The sequence below is a fragment of the Tenebrio molitor genome, chromosome 4 (genome assembly GCF_963966145.1).
Source record: "Tenebrio molitor chromosome 4, icTenMoli1.1, whole genome shotgun sequence".
NCBI classification, from domain to species: Eukaryota; Metazoa; Arthropoda; class Insecta; order Coleoptera; family Tenebrionidae; genus Tenebrio; species Tenebrio molitor.
Genome location: NC_091049.1, coordinates 21,391,306 through 21,414,926, shown reverse-complemented (window position 1 = coordinate 21,414,926; position 23,621 = coordinate 21,391,306). Strand labels below are relative to the sequence as shown.

Here is a 23,621-nt window from a genome sequence, read left to right as displayed (position 1 = left end):
ATTTGGGTTCATATACTCCCAGTTAAAATTTTCAACGTATTTTCGAGAAAATTTGACGCAGATGTAACTCAGTCCAAACTGAGGAAAGATAGGTAATAAACCATGTTTTAGGAAACTTGCAAGTTTCACGTAGTAGTCATCATTAGAAAATTCCATCAGGTTAACAATAATAGTTGGTGTTAATCCAATAAACATTCCGTACATCAGGAACGAAGTGAATCCACTACTTAATGTTTTTCTGTAGCTAAATATGTAAACCAGGGGTAAAGAACAAATCAGGTAACACGAAAATATTGTGAAAAACGTCCCTGCAACAACTGCAATTAGATTTCGTTGGCGTACAGTTATTCAGCTAAGACGCCGAGTAAGACATATCTAATTGTTGAACAAAATTGTTGTCTTACGAACAGCTGTCAGCATCTTAGTTGAGTAACTGCAAATTCTAAATAAATCAACGTACAAATTTCGCTGCTCTTGTAAACTACGAATTCAAACGCTAACACGTCTATTAAACTTATCGACGCAAGCAGTAGTATAATTATAAAGGTTCCGGAAATATAATCATAGAGAATATTTACGAGCCAGTAGATATATATTTTTACTCCTGCGAGAGTCTGAATATGTATAAAATCTGTCGACGTCTCCGAATGCGGGAATATAATGAAATTAGTTACGAGTAAAAGCATACCTGCAAATTAACATAACATAAAACATGAAATAAAACAGAAATGTGTTTGTATACTTAGAGGGATCAGAATTAACCAGGTGCTTGTAATATTTATTATCGACAACTCTGAAGGTGAAAATTCTGTATAAAGTGGCTTTGGCGGGGTGTTGCGAATAGTAATTGAAAAACTTTCGTTAAAAAGAGCCTTCACGATCGCGTTCATTGCGAGGTTGATGGAAATTGGTACCCCATGCAACTCATTTTTGGAATACATGGAATTTACGTACACTTCACCATCACCCTCACTAAATTCTGCAGCAGCGATCATATGTTGGTTATAAAAAGCTATATTAGCGATGCCCGTCTCTATTATCCCTGCAATACATAAGTTAAGCACTGTGCGTGAACATTAAAAATCGTAAACCCACCTTTAGCCACATCCTCCTCAAGAACGGGGCTTCCCCCTTCGCGAAGTACAGCTTCACTGTAAAGTTTTCTCATCTTAAGTACCGTAGCATCTGAAGATTGGTTTCCACCGTAATACACTTTTGTTTTGCCGTAGATGTGTAAACTTAGACTTAATTGGGGATCCTCGTTGTTGTTATAAACATTTCCTGCCATGCTTAACCACATAGCCAACAAAAAAATGGAAATTGTCACAAAAATCTGAAATTAAATTCTTTTAGTCCATATATTAACAACTGTTGTTCCTAATTATTTTTAACAATTTATTTGGATTTCTGGTATTTGACACATATTGACAGAATTTTACCTCAATCACAAACATACCGACTAAATTTTGGAAAATTTGCATTATAAAGTACAACACGTGTTCAAGAATATTATTCTCAAAATGTTAATGGTAAAATACTCACCGCCGGAATGTACCAGTAAAATTTCCTTTTCATAAAATGAAATCGTTTTTTCATCAGCGACGTAAAAATATTGTATCTGCGACGGAAACTTGGCAATCTTGAACTCATTTTCTCGAAGCCTAAAAAAATAAAACAGTTCTATAAATAATAATATATGGGATTGCGCAGATATGCGGCCAATGATTAGCGCAAAATGGAGTATAGACGATAGTAGCGTTTTTTACATTTTTTTTTTGTATTTTTGGAATGTAAGTGTATACTTGTGATACATTGTTGTTTTCAGAATAAAAATCTCTATGAGGATTACTAAAAAAAATTATATGTTCCTATTTAAAAAAAGTTTTTTTGACAGTTTATCCTTAAAGTCCTTAAGGCCATACGGGAATTGACTAAGCCTTTTTGTAGCCTATTCATAACCGTTTAATTTGGTGTATAAATAATTAAAATCCTCCAATAAATAAGAGACTTATGAACTCGTATTTTTTTTGGGGACACTGTATTTAAATTTTTCATATGTAAACTGTTAGGAAACAGACATGACATTTCTGATGCAATAAAACAAGTTTACCTTCTCGTTTGTCCCAAATACTTCTTCGTTCTTCCCATCGATTTCATCTTTAGCTCTAAAAATATACATACGGTTATAAACATTTGTTTCTAAAGTACTTATTTATTTTACTTTAAAAAGACGTCATTAAGTGTTGTTATGTTTAGACTTATCGTATTAATGTCCCATTGGACCTTATTTTTTTCTAACAATTCAAGAACGGCTCTGTACTTTGGCTTCTCACTCAGTGGCAACAAATAAACAAAGGTATCACTATTTTCTCGTAACAAGTGCGCTCCCAGCACTTGCATTGAAATTTCTCTTGATATGTCGTCAAGATAGTGTTTCGAAGCAAGCATTAATGACAGGTGGTAGCCAGTATCTTAAAACAAATTCATGAATTATTTTGTGTATACAGAAAAAAACCAAATTCAATTACTATATCGAATTTTCAAGTGCATGGGAGTGTCATAGCACTGCAAGGAACCGTTAGCCATAATTGCAATGCGATCTCCTAATATGTCCGCTTCTTCCATAAAATGGGTGCTTATCAAAATTGTTTTGGTCTTTCTACATTCTAAAAGCAAGTTCCAAATCTTCCTACGCGATTCTGGATCCATACCAGACGTAGGTTCATCCAAAATTAGTACCTTAAAATAAAAGAAAACGTTTTTGCAAAATTCACGACGAAACAAATGTCTCATGTTGTATGTTCTTTCAAGGGATACCCCCAAAAGAAATTGTTCATATCACTCACTTTAGAATCACCGATTAACGCCATTCCGAGACACAATTTCCGCTTCATTCCTCCCGATAAAGTACAAGCCATACTATTTGCTTCTTTATCAAGACCAAGCATTACTAACAAGTCTTCTACTTCACGATCAATATTGTCTGATCCTTTCAACTGAAAATATTAAAAGTAAGTATACAAATCTGTCCTAGTTATAAGATTTCATACCATCGCTATAAACTTCAAATGTTCGCGAACTGTTAAGTCCAGAAATAGCAAATTGAGTTGAGGACACAGTCCCGTGTTTTTCCTGACTTCGTCTGTTTCCTTTTTAATATCCTTCCCATTTATTATGACAGTACCTTTAGTAGCGTTAATCATGCCTTTCCAATTAAAACATGATTATTTACACATTTTATACAATATTTATTACGTACCTGTTAAAATTGACATTGTCGTCGTTTTCCCAGCTCCATTATGGCCTAGTAATACCGTTATTTCGTTTTCAAAAATGTTCATACTCAAATTGTCGACAGCAACAGTAGTATTATATTTTTTACACAATTGATTAATCTGTATACAAATATTCTTCTGGTTTTCAGTTTGTTCATACAATAAACAAGTTCTTGATGTCGCATCTGACTCTCCAAATATTTTATTGAACCACTGAAATACAAACTGTTTCCAAGTGGATTTAAACAAAAATCTAACTTACTCTCTTAACATTCGGTAAAAAGAAATTGTAAGGTTTTGCAATTCCGTATTCCCCTGGTTTGACGTTTTCAATGTACAAAGTGAGTAACATGAACATTATTGTATCAAAAGTTAACATTAGAAGTACGTGTCCCATTGTTATATCATCTTCTCCACTACTTCCGGATTGAAACAGATTGTTCCATTGGATACCAGTTTCTAAATGTTATCGAATAGATATGACATTATGAAGAATATAGAAAAAATTACCTCTCATCTCGTACACTGATACTGCAGAATACCCATATTGAAGAGCCATATTAGGGAATAGTGCAAACATTATTTTATATTTCCATTGTAAATTATCACATGAGGTTACTAATGTTTGTGGTATAAAGTAAGAAAATATCCAAAATAGAATTCCAACCAAAGTTGCTACTGAGGCTACAGTAAAAAATATTATTAGCGTTAATACACAATACACAAAACAATCATTTTGTTACAAAGGTTTGAAAACGAATAATTTAATAAGCACTGTTTTAACTCTTCTGTTGAAAAAGAGCTTTTGAAGATTTTTTTTGTGGGGGATGTTTGTACTTGTACTTACGTTTATTCATAATCGTGGCGATCAAAAAACAGAACGTTATTGCTGCCGTACAGTAGAAAAAGAGAAACAGGAATAAGATGACGCCATTTGTAAACTCGATTGGTGGATAAGCAACACCCCAGAAAGGTACCTTCATCAAAATTATTACCACCACAATTGAGAACAGATTAGTTAGCAGAGCATGCATTAACCATCCCAGCCATAACATCCACGATTTCATTCCAACCATTTTTAAAAATTCCTTAAATGATAACATAATTAAGGATCAATCCACAAACTAACGTGTTAATAATAACCTTTGTTCCCGAACATGTATCTTCTCCTACACGTTGAACTACAGCGGGAAATAAAAATATGAAACTAAAAATGGTGATTAATGGTAGAAAATATATAAAGAATTGATTCAATCCTGAGTCCAACGTTTGTGGTGGATCTGGAAACTGCTGAATGGAAAAAATCATTTTTTTATATTTGTTGTCCTTTTCTGATGTATGTATTTTTATAAATGCCTGATCTATGGCAATCTGAAGTGCAGCGAAACCGTTCACAATATACCTTGACGCTTCTAGAACAAAGATATTGTAATTTATGTAAGACTGACACAAAGAAGACATACTAGCATCATCTTCAATGATCGTAGGCATGAAAAGCTTGTCTGTATTCCATGTGAAGTATTTATCATATATTCCGATTTCATAATTCAGTCTTATCCAATCATTTCCGATAAAATTAACTACAGCAATGGTACCAGTGTTATTTTTTCCAAATTGTTTTAAGAGATCCTCCTTTGAATTAAACTCTCTGATTGCTGTTGGTAAAATTCTTAGTTGGTTAAAATTATAAAGTACGTAATAAAATTACCTTCTTCTGGTATTTGAAACTTCTCTTGAACTATTTTTATTATGCCCTCGGTGAAGTCGGTGTATGGAGAGTACCATAAACTCATTTCCCCAACTCCCAAACGAGCATTAATCTTGTCTATTTCACTTTTTTCGTGATAAGTAGGGTCTTTTATTTCAATTTTATTCAGTCCACTTATTTTGGATCTGCCGTAAGCAATTAAAGTGAACAGTAAAATCGGTATTAAAATTTCTGTCAGCGTTAAAACCCAGTGTCTTTTCCGGATAAGTAAATTTTTCCATAAAATTAACTTCAACTCTCGCCACATCATGAATCTCCTAAAATTAATAAATTCAGAGAACTCGTTCAGTTGTTCAAAAATAGCATGTTTTAAGTATCATCATTCTACGGGAGAAGAAATAAAAAATCGGATTAATTATAACAAAAATCTCATTTTACATAAGCCAAGTTTAAGCTATTGGTGTTTCACCCGAAATGTTTAAATATGAAACTATATATTGTGGCGCCATCTGGGAATCAACAAAAACAATTTAGCCACAGTAAATTTCCAAAGTTAACGTGGCTATCTTAAATATAGTATTGTTTTAAAATGAAATTATTAATCCATGATGGCTTTGTTTCTAATAATTTCATTTGTCACAACTGACATTTACGAAAAAGTTAAAATACGACGATTAAAATGTATTCTGGCGTTCCGCGTTTATGCAGACAGTTTCCCAAAAACTCTTCGTTTTTTCACAAATTCATTTAACCAAGCGAATGACGTTTATATCAAAATTTACGAAACTGCACAGCTAAATATGTTTTATGTTCACGCTAACTTTGCAAATGTATTGTGGATTGCATTTTCAATTCCGTCGGACTCGTTATCCCTCGTGAAATGCCCTATTTACAGGGTTATTCACTGTAGACTTCCCGTGAAAATTTAATGTTATCCAAGACAAAATACAGTTTAAAACAGCGCCAGCGCCTTGATTTAATTTTTAATTTATAATCCATGATGGCATCATTGTCAATTTTTTCAGAGTAAAAAAATTCATAATAAAAAAATTCGTACTATTGGGGACACGGAAAACTGGGCAGATGTGTCATTCAGTTGTCAAAATTTCTAAACCATACCTTAGCTACTCATAAACAAGCTTAAATTAATTTGACAGTTTTTTTGAAAATATCAATCATAATGACAGTAAAGGTGCATTTACATTGACACTTTTTGAAATGACAATAGCAGACTGCCCAGGATTCCATGTCCCTCATTGTACGTCAGTTTTTAAGCGATTTTATCATATATTCAAACGATGAAAAAACAGACATGATTCTGATCTTTGGTGAATGGCGTAAGAATACTGTTCAAGCTGCACATGTTTACTCTTAAAGATACCCAAATAGGCTTATTTCTAGCGTTTTAGTCTAACATTGATTTCTTTCATTATTTCTTCTTATAATTTTGACTTTAAAAAAGTATTCTTTGCGTAAAGTACTTTTTTTTATTAATCTTCATATGCTGAATACAAAATTTATAATACAGGGTGTTTTCGAAGTTGAGGAGTTCCTTGTAACACTAGGTACTATACATTATTCTTAAGAATTTTAGCCTAAATCTTCTTAGTAAAATGTTTGTATTAACGGAGATAATTTATTGTATATTTTTATGGTTTTCTAAAATTTTGAGTCCGGTCCTGTCTATTTCTCCGCTGAACTAGATCATAACTGACGTGGCCCAGGATGGTATCTTTCTGGAAATCGCTCTGCGTACTCTCTGGACGCCGCAGCTGCATTTTGATAACGTGATAATATTGCCCATATACATTAGCAACATATCCGTGGGCTCATTATTTTCGTAATGATAAAGCAATTCCGACTAATTAGGTGACAACTCTGACAGTATTTTCGATTAACGTCCATGCTAATTTGATTTTTTTTTGTCAATTCTAATTTCTAACAAATCATCGCAAATTTGAGCAGGACCGGTTTCAAAAATTTCAAAAAAATTAACTTATTGTATCTTCATTGCCGTACACATTTTACTAAGGTGATTTTGACTAAAACTCTTTAGAACAACGCATACTATCACATGTTAAAAGGAACACCTCAACTTCGAAAACACCCTGTATATACTTAAAATTAGTTTCCGTTTTCTAGAAAAAAAAAATTGCAAGATTTTTGCAAAAATTAACAGAAATCATACTGTTCTTCTCTATATTATTCTGTATATACTGTATTCTGCTTCTGTAACATCTCGACAAACAGTCCAGCAATAATACTCGTCTACAGTGGAAAAATATTCGGAATAATTTTAACTAATTTTTGCTTGTCTACCCATGCTGAATACGAGATGATAAGTAAAAGTCATTTATTATTTTAAGTTTTCACGATACCTGATATCTTCCAAATTTAACGATCCTAACCTTCTTGAACTTGATAATATTGATATTTACTTAGTTAGTTGACATTAAATGTCGAAAATATTGTGTTTTACTGCTTTGTTCTGTATTACTAAGTGATAAAAGTGTTAAAAGAGACATTTTGCTATAAAATATAATTATTTTTTTTACTTTTAACACTTTTATCACTTAGTAATACAGAACAGAGCACTAAAACACAATATTTTCAAAGTTTGATGCCAACTAACTAGTCAATATCAGTATTATCAAGCTCAAGGAAGTTAGGATCGTTAATTAAATTTGGAAGATATCATTGATATCAAGTATCATGAAAACTTAAACTAATAAATGACTTTTACTTATCAACTCGTATTCAGCATGGGTAGACAAGCAAAAATTAGTTAAAATTATTCAGAATATTTTTTCACTGTAGACCAGTGTAACCTTACACGGAGCACAAAATGTCATTTTCACTTTTAAACGAAACTACTTTGAATCCTTATTTGTAAAACTTTAAACATGGTATTGTAACAGTCCGAATACGTTCGATAAATTAAGAATTTTAATTTTAAAATAATTTCAACGAAATATTTTAAATACCGTTCATTTGCGACGGAAATGCTGGTCAGTTGTAAATTTTATTGATCTTTGTCGGCAAGAGTGGTACCACATTCCTCAAGTGAAATCTGTCAACCTTTCTTTGAAAATGCAGGTACGCGCCCGGTCCGAACACAACACAAAGATAACAGTTTTTATGGGAAAAGAAACACTGCAAAATTTACTCGTTCGACAATTTGGGGAGTCCAGTTAAAATCAGGGGATAATTGAATTAATGAATTTGATATTAGCAGGTTTCAAATTGAGGGAACCACCAAATCAATGTTCATTAGGTTAATTTACTTTTTTTAGCATTCTCAAATTTGTGGCATATTTGTAATTAAAGGGCGAGAATTGTAAATGAGAAACAGAGCGCTTTATCGTGGAAAATAACTAGAATCGTTTGCATTTTTAGTTAGAAAAGTAACAAAGCAACGTAGAAAGGGAGTCGGTAGAAAACAGAGACAACAGGGTAACGGTAAAGAGAGGGAGTCCTAGAAATCAGAGGTGTGAGTAAGAGAGAGAGAGAGAGAGAGAGAGAATGAAAATTACTAATTAATTATTAATTAGAACAGTTTTGGGGAATCAAACCAATGTAGAACAATTTTTAGAAGTAGCACGTCAATGGAATTTAGTTGCATGACATGACACTTACGTAACAACGTTCCTGTTTAATTATGTTTGTTCCATTTTTAATTGTGTTTGTTTCTTGATGTTGGGGTTTATTATTGAATAGAGTCAGTAATTTAGTGTTGTTTTTCAGAGTTTTAATTCAAGAACAAATTATGTACAGTTAATTTCAAAATTATAGAGTACACCTAATTTTCTACAGTGTAAAATGCACTTACATTTTTTGTCAAAGATCAATGTCAATTTTGACAAACAAAATGCCTAATCTAACCGAATACGCGAAAGTGGTCATTCTTTCCAAATGAGAAGAAGTGTGATCAATCCGGAGGGTAGCCCAATATTATAACATCGCGAAGAGCACCATGTAGAGAGGATAAAACAAACAATATTATGGTGCTCTAAAATGTCAGCGACATTTATGTTGTCAAATTTACCTAACCTGTATAAAAATATGACGTCCAAATTTCAAAAAGGCATCTTCACATGTGGAAAAAACTGTAATACATCGACTTCTTGATTTTTGAGGTGTACTCGATAATTTTGAAATTAGCTGTACATTTGGTCTGGTCCTAACAAAAGTCTAAATTTAAACATTTAAAATAATGGTGGAAAAACGGAAACTGTAATTTCAAAAGTTCTAGAGATTTCGAAAGGGTGTCGCGATCGGCGTAAAGTAGTCACTTTGGTCAAGAAGGGGTTGCGAAAGTGGAGTGCGCCAGAAATGATAAATCCGAATGTGGGATCTCCAAAGTAGCCGGAGGTACGTTCGTTACCTCCAGCAGCCATTTTGTGACCACGTGCTTTACATTTACAAGGTAAATTATTTTTCTAATTCTTGTACTTAAATTGTGATTTCGGTTTAATTATTCACACAACATTAGTTAACTATCGTGTTAAAATAAAAATTATATTATTTTCTTTGAGCATTTGATGACCACGTGACTCTTTAGATTCTTGAATTAATTTCTTTATCGCGAAGTATGTGCATTTACCGATTGGGGAAACGTGCTCTCGACAAGGCGATCTATGTAGTTTAAATTATTATTAAAGTTCGGATTTTTATGCACAAAAAATGCTTCAAGCATTCACATAAATACTCGTATGTCACGTTTATCCAAGAAATATGTCAAATATATTCTTCCTCTCTACAATTTATGTATTTTTATGTATTTTATTTAAATGGTACTTTGTTAATTGGAAATCAAGGAAAAAGTAGTAAAACAACAAAATGTAATTAAAACATACTACGGGATAATCAAGAAGGACTGTTTAAGTTGGTAACACTGGATCGTATTTTAAATCGTATAACAGGAGTAACTTCCGCTTGTTGGTGGCTTGTCGGTGTTAATGATAATATCTATATCAGATATTTGTCAAATAAACCAACAAAACATATCCAGTTGCAGTGTTATAAATAATCGAATTAAAACATTTTCTTAATTGTACTGCCAACTTAAACAGTCCTTCTTGATCACCCGGTATTTGGACATAAAAACAATAATAATTACATAATGTAATAACTAATAATAATTAAACCTAAGTACATACTATGGGTATAACTCAAAAAGTCTTCAGTTTCACAATCTGATTTACTTAACTTATTATTATACCAGTTGATAATTAAATGTTTTTCTAAATTTTGAACACTCAATTCGCATAAAGACATTTGATCTGTCTCTAATTTTTTAATTAAGGTACTTAAAAACCATAGTGAGCTTTAATGCACGCCAACTGGTCTATAAGCTCACGGTTTTCGAATAAACTTTTGGATTTTTTAATTCAGCTGAATCTGAAAAATCTAACACAATATTTTTTATATGACTATAGTGATTGGCCTGGAATATTGCTGCGTCTAACCAGGTTCCCCATCTTGTAACTACTGGTTCTGGAGGCAAGGGGACGTTCGGCAATTTTTCTTTACACACTTAGACTCGAAGAGGTGCTTTGATAAAGATTTTTTTTACGTTCGAAATTAAAGAATTAACTAATGGAAACTGACATCTAATTTCATCGGCAACTCTATTTATTCCATGTGCTAAAAAAGTCACGTGAATGAAATTCTTATAAAAAATGTTTAAATTTGCACCTACTTTGATCATGTACTGTCGCGAACAATAAATTTTGGTCGTCAATGTCATTTCAAAATTTGGTTAGATTGTCACAAATTTAAAAAAATTCCCTGCCTGATTATGCCTATGTCAACAAAGTGTCAAAAAAAATCAGAGAAAAAAACAAGAAAAAATGACAATTAATGTCATACAACATGATGATAGGTTATGATATTTACGAGTGTTTTACAATGGAGCATTTTCGATACATAATTTTGTCTTAACGTACTTTCGTGGGGTATATTTTTCTTGCAAAATGTTTCCAAAAACTGTTTAAATTTATGATTTTGTACCTTATTTAAGGGTATATTTGCACTTAAGAGCGCTTCGCATAACCGCAAATTGAAGTCCTTTTGATCGGCTGTTCTTGAAGATGCCGACGAAATACATTGCTGTAAAGAAGTCTGCAAAATTTTTGTCTTCTTTATTCTCTCACATGCACTCTTGTGTTTCCAGGTGGCGACGTGCTGGTCTATTTGTGATTTTTTCTTACATGTTACCTTAAAAATAAATTCATACTTCTATTAACTAGTTGAACATTATAATCCAAATAATAAGTTGCTATATTTGGTTTTAAAAATTATTCGAAAAATTATGTATTAAAAATAAGTCGTTATTAAACTAAGTTTTATATAATTATATAATTAATGAGAACTTACCACTTTTCCACAGGCCTTACAGAATACTTCTTCTTTCTCCAAAGTTAGCTCTGGATGATTTTTGATCCACACAGACACAAGACAACCATTCGCTTTCGGCATTTTGAATTTTATTGAGTTTTACTTTCGCACGCTCAGACCTCAGATGAGTCAGATGACAAACAAATATGTATAATTCTTAAATTGTTTGCAAAATCTTTTAAACAGTAGATACGAAGAGAGTGGGATGTATTTCAACCAATGGAAATATAGGGTTGTCAGTAATTTTTGGAACAGTTAATATAGCATTAAACAAGAAAGAAATTCGAACCTATAACAAGTAAGTAAGTAAAGGCGGTAAAAGGGTTCAAAGGCTTTTAATAGAAATCCGACGCAACTGCAGGTAAAGTAGCTGGGTTACCTACAATGGACCCTCGGCTTGTAAAATATAATTCTACTTGTAAATCAACAGAATTCACAGAAACTAAAATAAGTTGCATTTCTTATCTTGTCAGTGGGAATAATTCCAGTGAACACTGTCGGAGACCGTAATAAAGTAATAAACTAAAGAATTTGTCAAAAATATACGATTTTATGTCGAAAAAGAAGAAAATATTCACTTTATGTACAAAAACTAAAAATATGTACTGAAACCATGTTTTATATAAAATATGTGATTTTTTTTATTGTTAATCTCATTATTTCAGTGTAGAATGTATATATTCAAAATATAGGGTTGATATTCCTAATAACAAAAAAGATGTTTTTTACACAAAATCCGAACCTTAATTATTATAAAGAAGGGGACATCTTAATTTATTATTCGTCGCTTTGGGACTTTCTCTCGGTCGGAGGAAGCTACCGCGAGTGTCCATCATTCACAATTAGCTGTTGGTCCGGCGTAAAACACAAAGAGCCATCGCCAAATTTAGGTGGATAGTGACCCTTTAGGTAGAGCTGACACGTAAAGAGAGGTACCCTTATAAGCTTGTTAGAACCTTTACCCCTTTTATTTTACCCTTTATTAGACCAGGCTAGACTGAGAGGTTCCAGGGCATCGCGTCGGGTTCCATTTAATTGGGGAAATAATTCAAATCTAAATCGAATCACATAGTTCGCATCTCAAACTCGTATAATGCTGTTCGCGCCAGAAATTTCTGTATTTGCCCAGCTTAGTCATTTATTCATGAGTCACATCTCAATTCACGGGACACAAGCCAAATCTCATTGAATCAATCAATCAATCAATCAATAAAAATTTCCACCAACTTCTGTTATTAAATTCATTTATTTATTTCAATAATTTGTTGGGACCAAATACCACCACACTGGATTATTTGTTAAATAAAATTTAAGTGAGGTGTGCTCAATCCTTTTAATTTCATTTTTGAAAAACCTTCCGAAGGTACGGCCTTTCGTTAGAACCTAATACAAAAATGAAGAATAAAACACAACGTAGAATGGATAAATATTTCTTTTCTCATTATTTTTGTTTCGTATTTTTCCGCAAAATTTCATCCGAGGGAATACGGCAACCAACAATACACCAAATGAGGGAGGAAAGTTTCATCGAGGAAAAGTCAAGGAAGTCGAAACGTTTCAGTATCTAGCAATTTAAGCTTTTGGTATTTTGTGCTGCATAACATTAAATTTTCGTAGGAACTCTGCGGTGAATAAACTTGTATAAATATAAATTCTTCTTTTTTGTTCACGATACAGTGTTTTTCTTTTGGTTTTCCTCTTTTATCAATTGTATTTCACTATTTCTTAAAACTATTTCCTATATCTATTAAGAAAGACTGGAACATTACTTAACTGCATTAACGCAGGTATAAAAAAATAATCGAGTCGCGCCCGGCCAGATAATAAGGATTCGTTTTAATTGTCAGGAAAATTGTGCATTGTGTCAAGAGATTTTTGTTAAAATTACTTTGTTTTACTTTTTGAGGTTCACTATGAATTTAGTGATCTACCAGCAGCGAGAATTAAATCTAGCCTAATCGAGTAGTCTAGGAACCGAACTTTTATATTCTCACTCAATATGTAAAGGGTGTTTTTTTTCAATTTGGCGTCGAAGTTGGCGTTGGAGAGTCGATTGAAAACGCACCACTCGTGTAAAAGCGTAAGATTTAAACAGCCGATTCGTGATCTGTTATCCGTATAGTGCAATCGCAATCAACTCTTCAATATGTTCATCATTATTACATTTCGTGCTTTATTGTCGCAAAAAGTTAAGTCTAATAAAAAAAAAAACAGAATGTGTCGTAAAGACGCACGATAGAAGTGAAACTTTTGTATTACAGGGAAACATTGTAATTATTCATCAATCACTTTTAAATAGCATATTCACAACAAAATTGTATATTTTAATGAAGAAAATAAATTATAAACAACGATAACACTAAACAATATCGAAATGCGTAACTCATTGTTCATTTTTAAGCCTCCAAATTAAAGAGAGAACCCCCACCACTTTTCGTCACACAAAAAGGTTGCCGATCAGAATTTCAACACCCTCCCATAAAAAGTTTCACTTCAAAAAGTTTCACTTCAAAAATCAATTATTTAAGACACTGTTATCAACTTCTAATAAATTTTGCCAATACCCTCTAAGTTTAAAATAGCTATGATATGATGATATCAGTAGATTAGAAATACCTAAAAGACAATACATCATTTCGCTTACCTTATCTAGTATCAATTTCACCAATGAATTATTCAAGTACCTATTGTGTTCTAAAGTTTCCCTTAATATCTTTAAATCCTGTAACCAGTTGCAAATATTTTTAACAGATTTGCTCGTCTGGAACAAAAATGAGTTGAAATCAGAGTTAATACACATTATATAGGCATTCACATTATACTACCTCTTCCACCCAAACGTGTAGCTCAGTAGGTATTTTCTTAAGGGTCCTTGACTCGGGCGTGATATTTAGGACAGACAAGATAGTTAGCTTAGGGGTTAGGGAGGGAAGAAAACCCTTGGTGAGTGAATGTATCACCCTGAGGTGAAGGCGACCCGACTGTAAATTCGGACAACTGTAGCTGAGGTTATTTAATTTGACATGTATACTAGCGATGGAAAAAATACGTTATGGCCCTCATTATTTCTCGTTTACCTACAATGGATCGTCGGCTCGTAAAATATAATCGTACTTGTCATAAATCAACAGAATTCGTAGAAACTGCAACTTTACCAGGGCCGTCTTGAACCCTCCATAGCGTCGTAATTTATAGTAGCAGGTAGCGTCTCCATAAACCTATTGTAATGTTTTTGTAATTTTTATAAACATTTAACTTTAGGATAACGTATTTTTTCCGTGGCAAGTTATATTGCGCGTTCAAATGAAATCCTGGGCTGAGTAGGCGTTGGAAAAATTAAACCGTTCAGAACAGTGTAAAGTTTGAATTTTCTGTCGTTTGACACGAATGTCATTTGTTTGTGTTTCATCGGGACATAATTGAACATGTTTGTTTTCAATACTAGGTGTACGGGTGGACTGGATAAGGCCCTTGAGCAGAAACGCAAATGCAAAGTTTTTTTATTTCGTTTTAACAATTTTTTAATTTGTCACTGAACTGTATTTTACGCGTACTATAATAAATTGAAATGTAAAAGAAATCTACTTTATTGAGGATATCAAAAGAGTAAAGACGAACGAACAAAAATAATAATGAAAAATTAAATTTAAAAAATATTAGTCTTTAAATTAATTTAATTAAATTTAATTTTACTTACCTCAGTGTTAATAATTTACATACATTTATCTACAATTATCTACAATTATCGGATGACAATAATAAATAATGTTTCACAACCAGTAATTATTATTATTATTATAAAAATTAAAAATTAAAATTTTTAATTTTTATAATAAATAATGTTTCACAACCAGTAATTATTATTTATACCAGATATAGTAAGTTAGAGGCACAAAGCAGGAGAACAATGACAATTCAGTGTCGATTCACTTTAAAACAAAAACACAAACAAGGTATTCATGGCACCGAGAAAATAAAAAATAATCTTATCAGAACAATTATTATTGAAGGTACTTACCTACTTACTTTATAAGAGGGAATTAATAAAAGATAATTTGCCGTTTTTTGCTATCAATAGTGATGACTGATGATCTCATTTCTACTGGGTGCCCCAAAATTCGCGGAACAACGTAGTAGTAGGTTGTTAAGTACACATTAAGAGATCAGGTAAAAATGTTTAAAAAAATCAATCTTCTTTTTTGTAGAAGCTATGGAGCTATTCGTTACACTAAATGTGGCAACATTTCTATGCATCCCAATAGTCTGCAAATATTTCATTTTTGTTGTATCCTTAGAAATGAGAGGGAAATATCAAAGCCGTGTTGCCGTATGCTATTTGAGGTAAAACGAACATAAAATTAGTACTTGGAAATGCTGGAAATACATACTTAATGAAGAAAATAATTGCAAACCTGATCACAATCGTTCAAAATTATTAGGCCACTGGGTAGTAAAAGATAAATAGTCAAAATCTTTTTTATTATTTAAAATAAATGAGATCAAAGCTGCACCTTTTGGGCCCCCATACCTTCAAATTTAAGAGGTATAGAATGTTTTAATTATTTTTCTCGTTATTTTCTAACATGAATTGACATTGCCTCATTGAGTTGTTCCGCGAATTTTGGGGCACCCAGTATATGTATGATGATCGCATTTCTATAAGTCGGTGCACACGAGTTCCCGTCAGCATAATACAGAGTGATCAACAAGAAACCAAATCAAGAGTGCTACCTCATCTTTTGTTTTATCGAAACGTATTTCTATCATGGATCAGCCGCTTTTATTTACTTGCTGTGGACACTCGTTTTGTTGGTTGCCTACCTCTCAAAAATCTATCATTAATTGCCTTTATAAATTTTTTGTAATTCATGAATAATAGATTTAAAAGCAAGTTATAATTAATTATTATTTATTATTGATTAAGGAAAAAACACACAGTTACACAAAATTCCTTCATAAGGCACAATCTTGAGTTACAAAATTTTAAAAATACATAATTATTTTTCACAATTCTTTGTTTTGTTGTTTTCTGTAAGAAAAGTGTAAAAGTTATTATTCTCTAATTTTTGGGTAATTGAGAACTTACTCGTATCTTTTCTAGCAGTGTTTAAAACATTTAAATTACTCCAAGGTCAATAAATAAGTTTTCACAAAAACTGCTCAAAATGTTCTCCATTGTGGTCCAGACAGAATCAAACTCGCCTCTCATAATTTCAAAAACCCTTATGAAGCTGTCAATTTGTTAAGGGTAATGTGTGGGTTTTATTTCTTGCAACACACAAAGGGAAACAAATTAATATCCTTCTTAAAAAATTTCTGATAAGTGCCATAACACAATTTAACTTGTTGTCTTAAACGCCTTATGGAAGTTGAGGGATGTTCCTTGATAATTTGTTGAACATTTTGCACCATTTCTAAAATTTGAACTAAGGACTGACCTGACTTCTTCTTAATGATGGGTTATGATTTGCTAAAATTAGGCACTATAATTTTAAGACATTGATAAACTTGTTGATAACCAATACTAGCAGGTTCGGACATCTGGCTTAAAAATTCTTCGGTGTAAGGGGGTACAAAGTAAGGCCAGTCTTCATTTTCTTGTTTCACCCTCTTTCGAAAATAATCTAATAAAAATGCCTTCTCTTTAATGACAAAACCCCTTTTACAACTTATTCTGGGATAATTATTGCTTACAACTTCAGTAAACGTCTGTAAACTTTGCCGAAATCGAAGATTTGTTTTCTAGGTTAAATCACTTAAATTGTCAACAACAACAACCTTGAATTTTGAAATGTGACATTTCAAGGAAGCATCTCCGTACCAGTAGCGTCGCGTTTGGCAATAAAGATGATAATTTACTTACTCTTACAAATGTAAAATGTTGCTCTTGTTAATCTTATAAATTGTTTCCCTTATCTTATAATAATAATAAAATGCACAATTATAATTCCAACGTCTAAAATTCATAAAGTATCATTTTTATTAAGTAGCGTTTGAGACCATAAATTGTCTACGCCCATGTTTTGACCGCTTATGTGCATATGATTTTGCTACGACGTGACCGATAATTTGCAACGCTTGCTCTGATTTGGATTCTTGTTGATCACTCTGTATTTTATACCTGGGCTTTGACATAGGCCCTTTAACCCGGCACACGAATTCCCGTCAAGGCAAAAACGCACCCCAAATTCTAGACTCGAATTCCCGTCAGAAAAAAATCTTGGTTATATATTGAAAGCACTGTTACGAAAGTAAGATTCAATGATGAATCTTCTATGTTCTGAAGTAAAAACCATTTTTGCGTTAAAATTTGGTTAATAGTGACAGTTGTTTGACGTTTATTAGCTGATTTAGCAAAGATACGAAAAATCTGACACTATCAAAGTCACAGCCGCCCCTTATCTAACTATATAATTGTTGATCACACGGTATTTGTAACTTTTTAAAATTTTAAACTTTTTTTTGGTCGACGTAATGGTAAACAACAATGGTACCTGGCAACGGCTAGAGGTTTAGGTAAGTAAGGGATTGAAGCGCTTTTTTACCCTTGACGGGAACTCGAGTTATGGATTATATCAGTTGATAATTACCTGACGGGAATTCTTGCATTAATTTATGACAAGAAATAAGTCAGACGGGAATTCGAGTGCGCCCCTATAAGTAAACATTCGGGGAAAATTACTGTCTTAGCAATAAAATATGTACAAACAATTTCTGACCAGTTACAGTTCTCCCTCTACAGAAGTCAATGAGATGGGGATCTGCAAGTTTTTTTGTTTAGACAACTATGCAGAGACCATTTCTTCTTGGATGAATTTAGAAACTTATTCTCGTAAACCTTATCTTATAGTTCACCGTGCCATTCCTCTTCTTTTTTACATATTCACGGAAAATAGTAGCCGCATCCACTGACCACTTGAAGGCCATGACATTATTTGGCAAAGAAAAATATGTAGGTATTGAAGTACGAGGAGTACCTAAATTTATAGAGAACTCATTTACAAAAAGTGAAACTTCTTTGATATGATTATAGTCCCGGAGATGAGCATCTGTGAGTTGTTGATCACGTTTAAAGTACTAAAACACAAGAAAACTGCCCGGTTTCAATTAGAAGCCAAGAATGAAGGTCGCTTTTCTCGCAAGCGACGGAGCAAAGGAAATTTCGGATTCCGAAGGAAAAAAGATCCGAAACTTTTCTGAAGGCCAAAAATGAAAGTGCCAATACGGTGGTTCATTTAGGACCCAATAGGAATCCTTATGTATTACGCCCCTCCCAATTGTACTCGCCAATTACAAGAATCGCACTGACTATGGTTTATAAAAAAAATTTCATAAATATCTTTAACAAATAAATACCATATGTTTCAAAAAATGTCTGGCCAAGTAGGCTTTGAAATACAAATAGCATTAAAAACGTATGGCGTAACATGAATAATTCAGGCGTAAATGTGATTATCACTAATTGTTTTGAACAAACTGTCATAAAATAACAACATTAGCAAAAGCTTGAGAGCGGTCCTTTTCCTACGATTGTACGAGAATAGTGAGTTAGTTAGTAATCCGTGATTTAATACTCCCGCCGCGCCGTTCTATCCTTCTATCCAGCCGTTCGTCTTCGTCGTATACGATACGTATGTAATAGGTTAAAGTTAGGTTATGTACTGTCGCGAGCAAAAAATTCTGCTCGTCAATATCGTTTCAAAATTTGGTCATCAGAGTGTCAAAAAATTGATTAATCAATGTCAATTAATGTCATACAACATGATGATAGGTTATGATATTTAACACCGTTTTACAATGGAGCATTTTCCATTGCGTCAAAGCATGATTTTGACGACCAGTTTTTTTTTGCTCGCGACAGTAGGTACTGTTACAGACCCTCTTATTAAGAGGCGCGGGTTTTGTACGTGACGCTGTGCAACTCCGCAGGGGGGAAAATGGTATTACACATATGCTTGATTTTTAACTGGTATATTGGTCAACTGATTTGTATATAGTTCACACGGGGGATCGCTGGGCTTCCGGTGCTGGGTCGCAGGTGGACAGCTCCGTGCTCGCCCGGAGCAGTCTCCGGCTAGGGTCGATGTCGGGGCTGGGTGATGTGGGCCGGTGGCCTTGATTGTTGCTGGGTGATGGGTCCAGGTGGACCTGGGGGAGGAAACGGCGTCTCTGGTCCCTAGTGGTGGTACTGCCGACGCGGAAGCCTGCTCGCCACAAAATGGCGTGGTTGTTACTTTCGAGGAGATAAAGAGTGTCAACTTACTGTTTCGGTCTGGTGACCCCCCTCGATCCGCTCAACGGCGATGTATACGAGTACTACGAGTGTCCCAGGATTGATCCGTACGACGGCGGTGACGCAAACCTTTTCCCCGGATTTGTCACGGTTATCCTGGGACACTAGTTCGCGGCGGGTCTACCGTTGGTGTTGCTTCTGCCGACAGTGACAAAATCTCTTTCTCCCCCAAGCTGACTCGTCATTTGCCCTCTCCAACCGTTGTACGATGGTCCTAATGCCGTCGTACATTAGACCTCGTAACAGTACCTACCCAGATCAACAAAAACAAATAAATCTGCGCAATATGTGTAAACATTTAATGTAATAACAATAAATAAATAAACAACAATTAACTATAATGTGTTTTAAATTACTCTAGAGCAAGTGTTGAAAATGATTGCTTTGAGCTTCGATGCACATCATAAGACGCCTCTTCTTGTTCTCAAAAACACGCAGCACTGTCTAAGGGGTTGCTTGCTCGCATTCTTCCTTAATTCTGCTTTTCAAATCAATTATGTGAATAGGTTCCTTGAAAATGGTGTTTTTAAATGAGGAAATCACTATTGATTATGTTCCCTTTTCTTCCTTTGTTGTTCACAAACAACAATATCCTTAATATTCTTTTTGGCGCAGTGTATACATTATGTCAGCTGACCGTTTTGGACATCTTCAACACCAAAGGCGTCCCACTTCTTGTGGAATACAATCAGCTAAATGATCTCAGCTCTGAGCACAGATGTCATGAGAGTTTAATAGGGATCTGGTGATGTGACGGTCCACTATACCAGCGAAGGTTCGATCGATAATAATCAAATCTAAGTAAAAAATACTGTGAATGGACTATACCAGCAACAAAGCGTTTCAGCAAAATTAGTTGCTTAGTTGCTTAGTTTACTTCCCTCCTAAGAAAAATTACCGAAAAGGTAATATTGGGGAGATTCAAGAATCACGAAAAAATTGAACAAACAAGTGTTACTGGTTTTGGTCAATTTTCTTTTCATGGTTCTGATTTCATCGTCATATCAATGTAGACATATCTATTGTTTTAATTTTAAAAACAAAGCAATAAGTTCCAATACATTTTTAAAAAATGACACGAAAGATACGCTTATCGCCAACGAACAAACGTATTAATGAATAATTTACACAATTAAGTTCACCATTTCATCCTGTCCATCCTTTTGTGGAGTTAAGTGGGATAATGACGATCTTTTATTAATCTGATGATTACAAGATTGTCATTCTTTATTTGTGGGATTACGACGATAATATTCATCAGAACTGCGAACGGTGATATTATTAACTGAAAAAAGTGAATGCTACTTTAATAAAAAAAAGAGATAAGACATCGTTCTAATAATAAGAAAAATTAGATTTCCATATCATGATCGCATTTTCTACGTTTAATGTGAATATCAAAAGTTATAAATGGCAAATTGGTCACAAAAGCAACGCCCAATGTACAAATTTTATTTATTTACGATCGTGTAAAAAGTAGACACTCTGCATTAAAAATCGTTGTCAAAATTGACGTTTAGTGAACTGACAGAATCGTGCCATAAAACTTTTAGTATACGCTTTTATGGCACAGAACTGTCAGAATACAACAATACAATTTGTTGGAAACATTGTTTAGAATTAGGTTGCTAAATGACGTGGTTCTCAAGGGACTTTAGTTATTCATAAAATTTTGAATCAATAATAATTATTTTATTCAAATTTATGTTGAAACCAGCGCGATGATCTCACGATCGTAGATAAAATGTTGTAAGACATACGTGTAAAAAGTTCCTTTTTCTACTTCGGTGTCACAATGAACATTTTGTGACACCGAAAACAGTTTCACAAAGATCAATTTTATAGCATCTTTTCTAGTGATAATTGAATTTGGGGTTGGTATTGAAAGTAAATTTCAGTGTTAAATGTGATGTCATTTGAACCTGAATCCATGTTTTGGATCAAAATAAACTATTAAGGGGGTAGATTATTATTATTACAACATCTAGGAGACCATTTAAAATTTAATTTTCTATGAAATGACATTGCTTCGTCAATACCAACCCAATTCCATTAAAATAAAAGTCACTAGATAGTAATTTTATATTTAAAAAAATTAAATTAATAAAGCCGAAGTTGAAAAAATCGCATGTTACACTCGTTGCACAAGACATGTTGTCGAACTCGTTCCTTTAGACAATAGACTGTCTTGTGCAACTCGTATAACAATATACTATTGTGGCACTCACATCCTTTAAAATACTCCCTCGTAGCTCGATCGTATTTTAAACCTGTTCATGCAGTAAAGGATAACTTTTTACTCTTATATCATAAATAATTATTTTATTTGATTATTTTGTTACATACATATTAAGGAGCAACAAGCATACATTTATGGATTTATATTTATATTTATTATAAATTCTTTTATCTTTATTAATCATCTGTACTCTCGATAATACCATTGTTAGACCTCGTGGAATTTTATTGTTTGATCTAGGTGATATATTTACTACATGTTTAGTAAAATATATCTCGAAATTTGATTTGAGTGTACCACGTCATGATGACGATGTGTCGGGTTTTTCGAAAACAAAATAATCGATTATAAATATTTAATCCATATCTTTAATGAGCAATAAATTTGCGACGTTCTTATTTGTATTGCATTTATTTAAATGTCAAAAGAGAACTTTTAACTTTGTCTTGTGACTACAAGGGTGATTAAAAAAACGTGTAATGATGACGTTATGTAAATTGAAATAATTCAGTTACTTTATACAAACGTCTATCTAATGCAGTATTTTAGCAGTACTTACCAGTAAAAGGATTCAGAAACAGTTGAACAGGGCGAAATTATACTAGGGAATTTCGATAAAGATTGGGATTGAATTTATTATGGCCCCGTGCCATGGACTGGATATCTAATGATAATGACTATTAATAATAATTATAGACAAGGTAGCCTCCTGTCATAATGCAAAGTGTCACTTATGTGGGTTTTATTGTTTAGCTTTACTTTTGAAATAAAATGAGTGTGTCTTATTTTTCGCCTCTAAACTCTAAAGGGTGTTTTTTTTAAATTTGGCGTCGAAGTAGGCGTTGGAGAATCGATTGAGAACGCACCACTCGTGTAAAAGCGTAAGATTTAAACAGCTGATCCGTGATCCGTAACCTGTATAGTGCGTTCACAATCGACAATTCAATGCCTACTTCGACGCCAAATTTAAAAAAACACCCCTTATAATGTCTGAATTAAAAAAGCAACGCGATGCCATCAAGTTTTATGCTCGTTTGGGAAAAACAGCGACGGAAGCTTTTGAAATGTTTTAGCAGAGGCATACGGGGCTTCTTGTCCTGTATCTTACGTTCTTCATCTTTTCGATGGCATAAAGAGTTTACCGAAGGCCGTGAAAGCTGCGAATTGCAAGATGATTCTGGTGCTCCACTTTTTTGCACTGTAAAGGTATAAAAACTGTGCCGAATCCCCTCTACAGTCCTGGCATCGCCCCATGTGATTTCTATCTGTACCTTCAAGTGAAAAAAGTAATAAATGGACGACGTTTTGAGACTGAAATTGATGCTGTCAAGGCTTTAGAGACGATTTTGAAGAGACTCTCAAAGAATGGATTCCAGCACGTCTTCGAGCAGTGGCAGCACCCATGGGATAACGTAGTTGCACTTCGGAGGGCGTATACAGGGTGATTTTGAAAGTTGTGCAGATATTTTAATCACGAGCTACTTGCTTCATGTAGAACTCGGAAAAAATACCGTGTGAGCAACAAGTACTGATTGAGTTGGCAATAAATTCTGGTGATTTTTGGTGACTTTTATGTCATGTTCCAACGAGAAAACCATTTTATTAATAAAAGATTACAAAAACCAAGACGTTTAAATTTGAAATGTATACCAGGTGTCAATATTGTCAATAAAACAAACCGAAATAGGTACAATTCACAGTCTTGAA

General features: G+C 33.4%; 2 protein-coding genes and 2 long non-coding RNA genes across 5 annotated transcripts in view; all 4 read right to left on the bottom strand.

The window, feature by feature from the left end:
* Window positions 1–23,621, bottom strand: part of LOC138128925 (ATP-binding cassette sub-family A member 17-like) — a 44,400-nt gene that overhangs the window by 3,828 nt on the left and 16,951 nt on the right. The window lies entirely within an intron of this gene.
* LOC138128926 (phospholipid-transporting ATPase ABCA3-like) lies at window positions 2,017–15,330 on the bottom strand. Of its 2 annotated transcripts, none has more exons than XM_069045155.1 (15): window positions 15,080–15,330; window positions 14,198–14,363; window positions 14,027–14,143; window positions 4,984–5,300; window positions 4,739–4,930; window positions 4,419–4,687; window positions 4,123–4,363; window positions 3,786–3,959; window positions 3,538–3,734; window positions 3,260–3,488; window positions 3,051–3,205; window positions 2,847–2,996; window positions 2,529–2,739; window positions 2,222–2,471; window positions 2,017–2,165 (listed from the first exon to the last, which is right to left on the bottom strand). In XM_069045155.1, the coding sequence occupies exons 4-15, from the start codon at window positions 5,291–5,293 to the stop codon at window positions 2,066–2,068; spliced, it is 2,478 nt and encodes an 825-aa protein (XP_068901256.1). In that variant the 5' UTR covers window positions 5,294–5,300; window positions 14,027–14,143; window positions 14,198–14,363; window positions 15,080–15,330; the 3' UTR covers window positions 2,017–2,065. The 2 variants fall into 2 exon arrangements, with proteins under 2 accessions (XP_068901256.1, XP_068901255.1); XM_069045154.1 differs by having other exon boundaries at window positions 14,208–14,363.
* LOC138129531 (uncharacterized) lies at window positions 16,275–17,497 on the bottom strand. Its single transcript, XR_011159241.1, has 2 exons — window positions 16,469–17,497; window positions 16,275–16,411 (listed from the first exon to the last, which is right to left on the bottom strand). It is a non-coding gene; the product is annotated as an uncharacterized lncRNA (long non-coding RNA).
* Window positions 19,338–20,446, bottom strand: LOC138129530 (uncharacterized). The gene is made up of 2 exons (XR_011159240.1): window positions 19,646–20,446; window positions 19,338–19,586 (listed from the first exon to the last, which is right to left on the bottom strand). It is a non-coding gene; the product is annotated as an uncharacterized lncRNA (long non-coding RNA).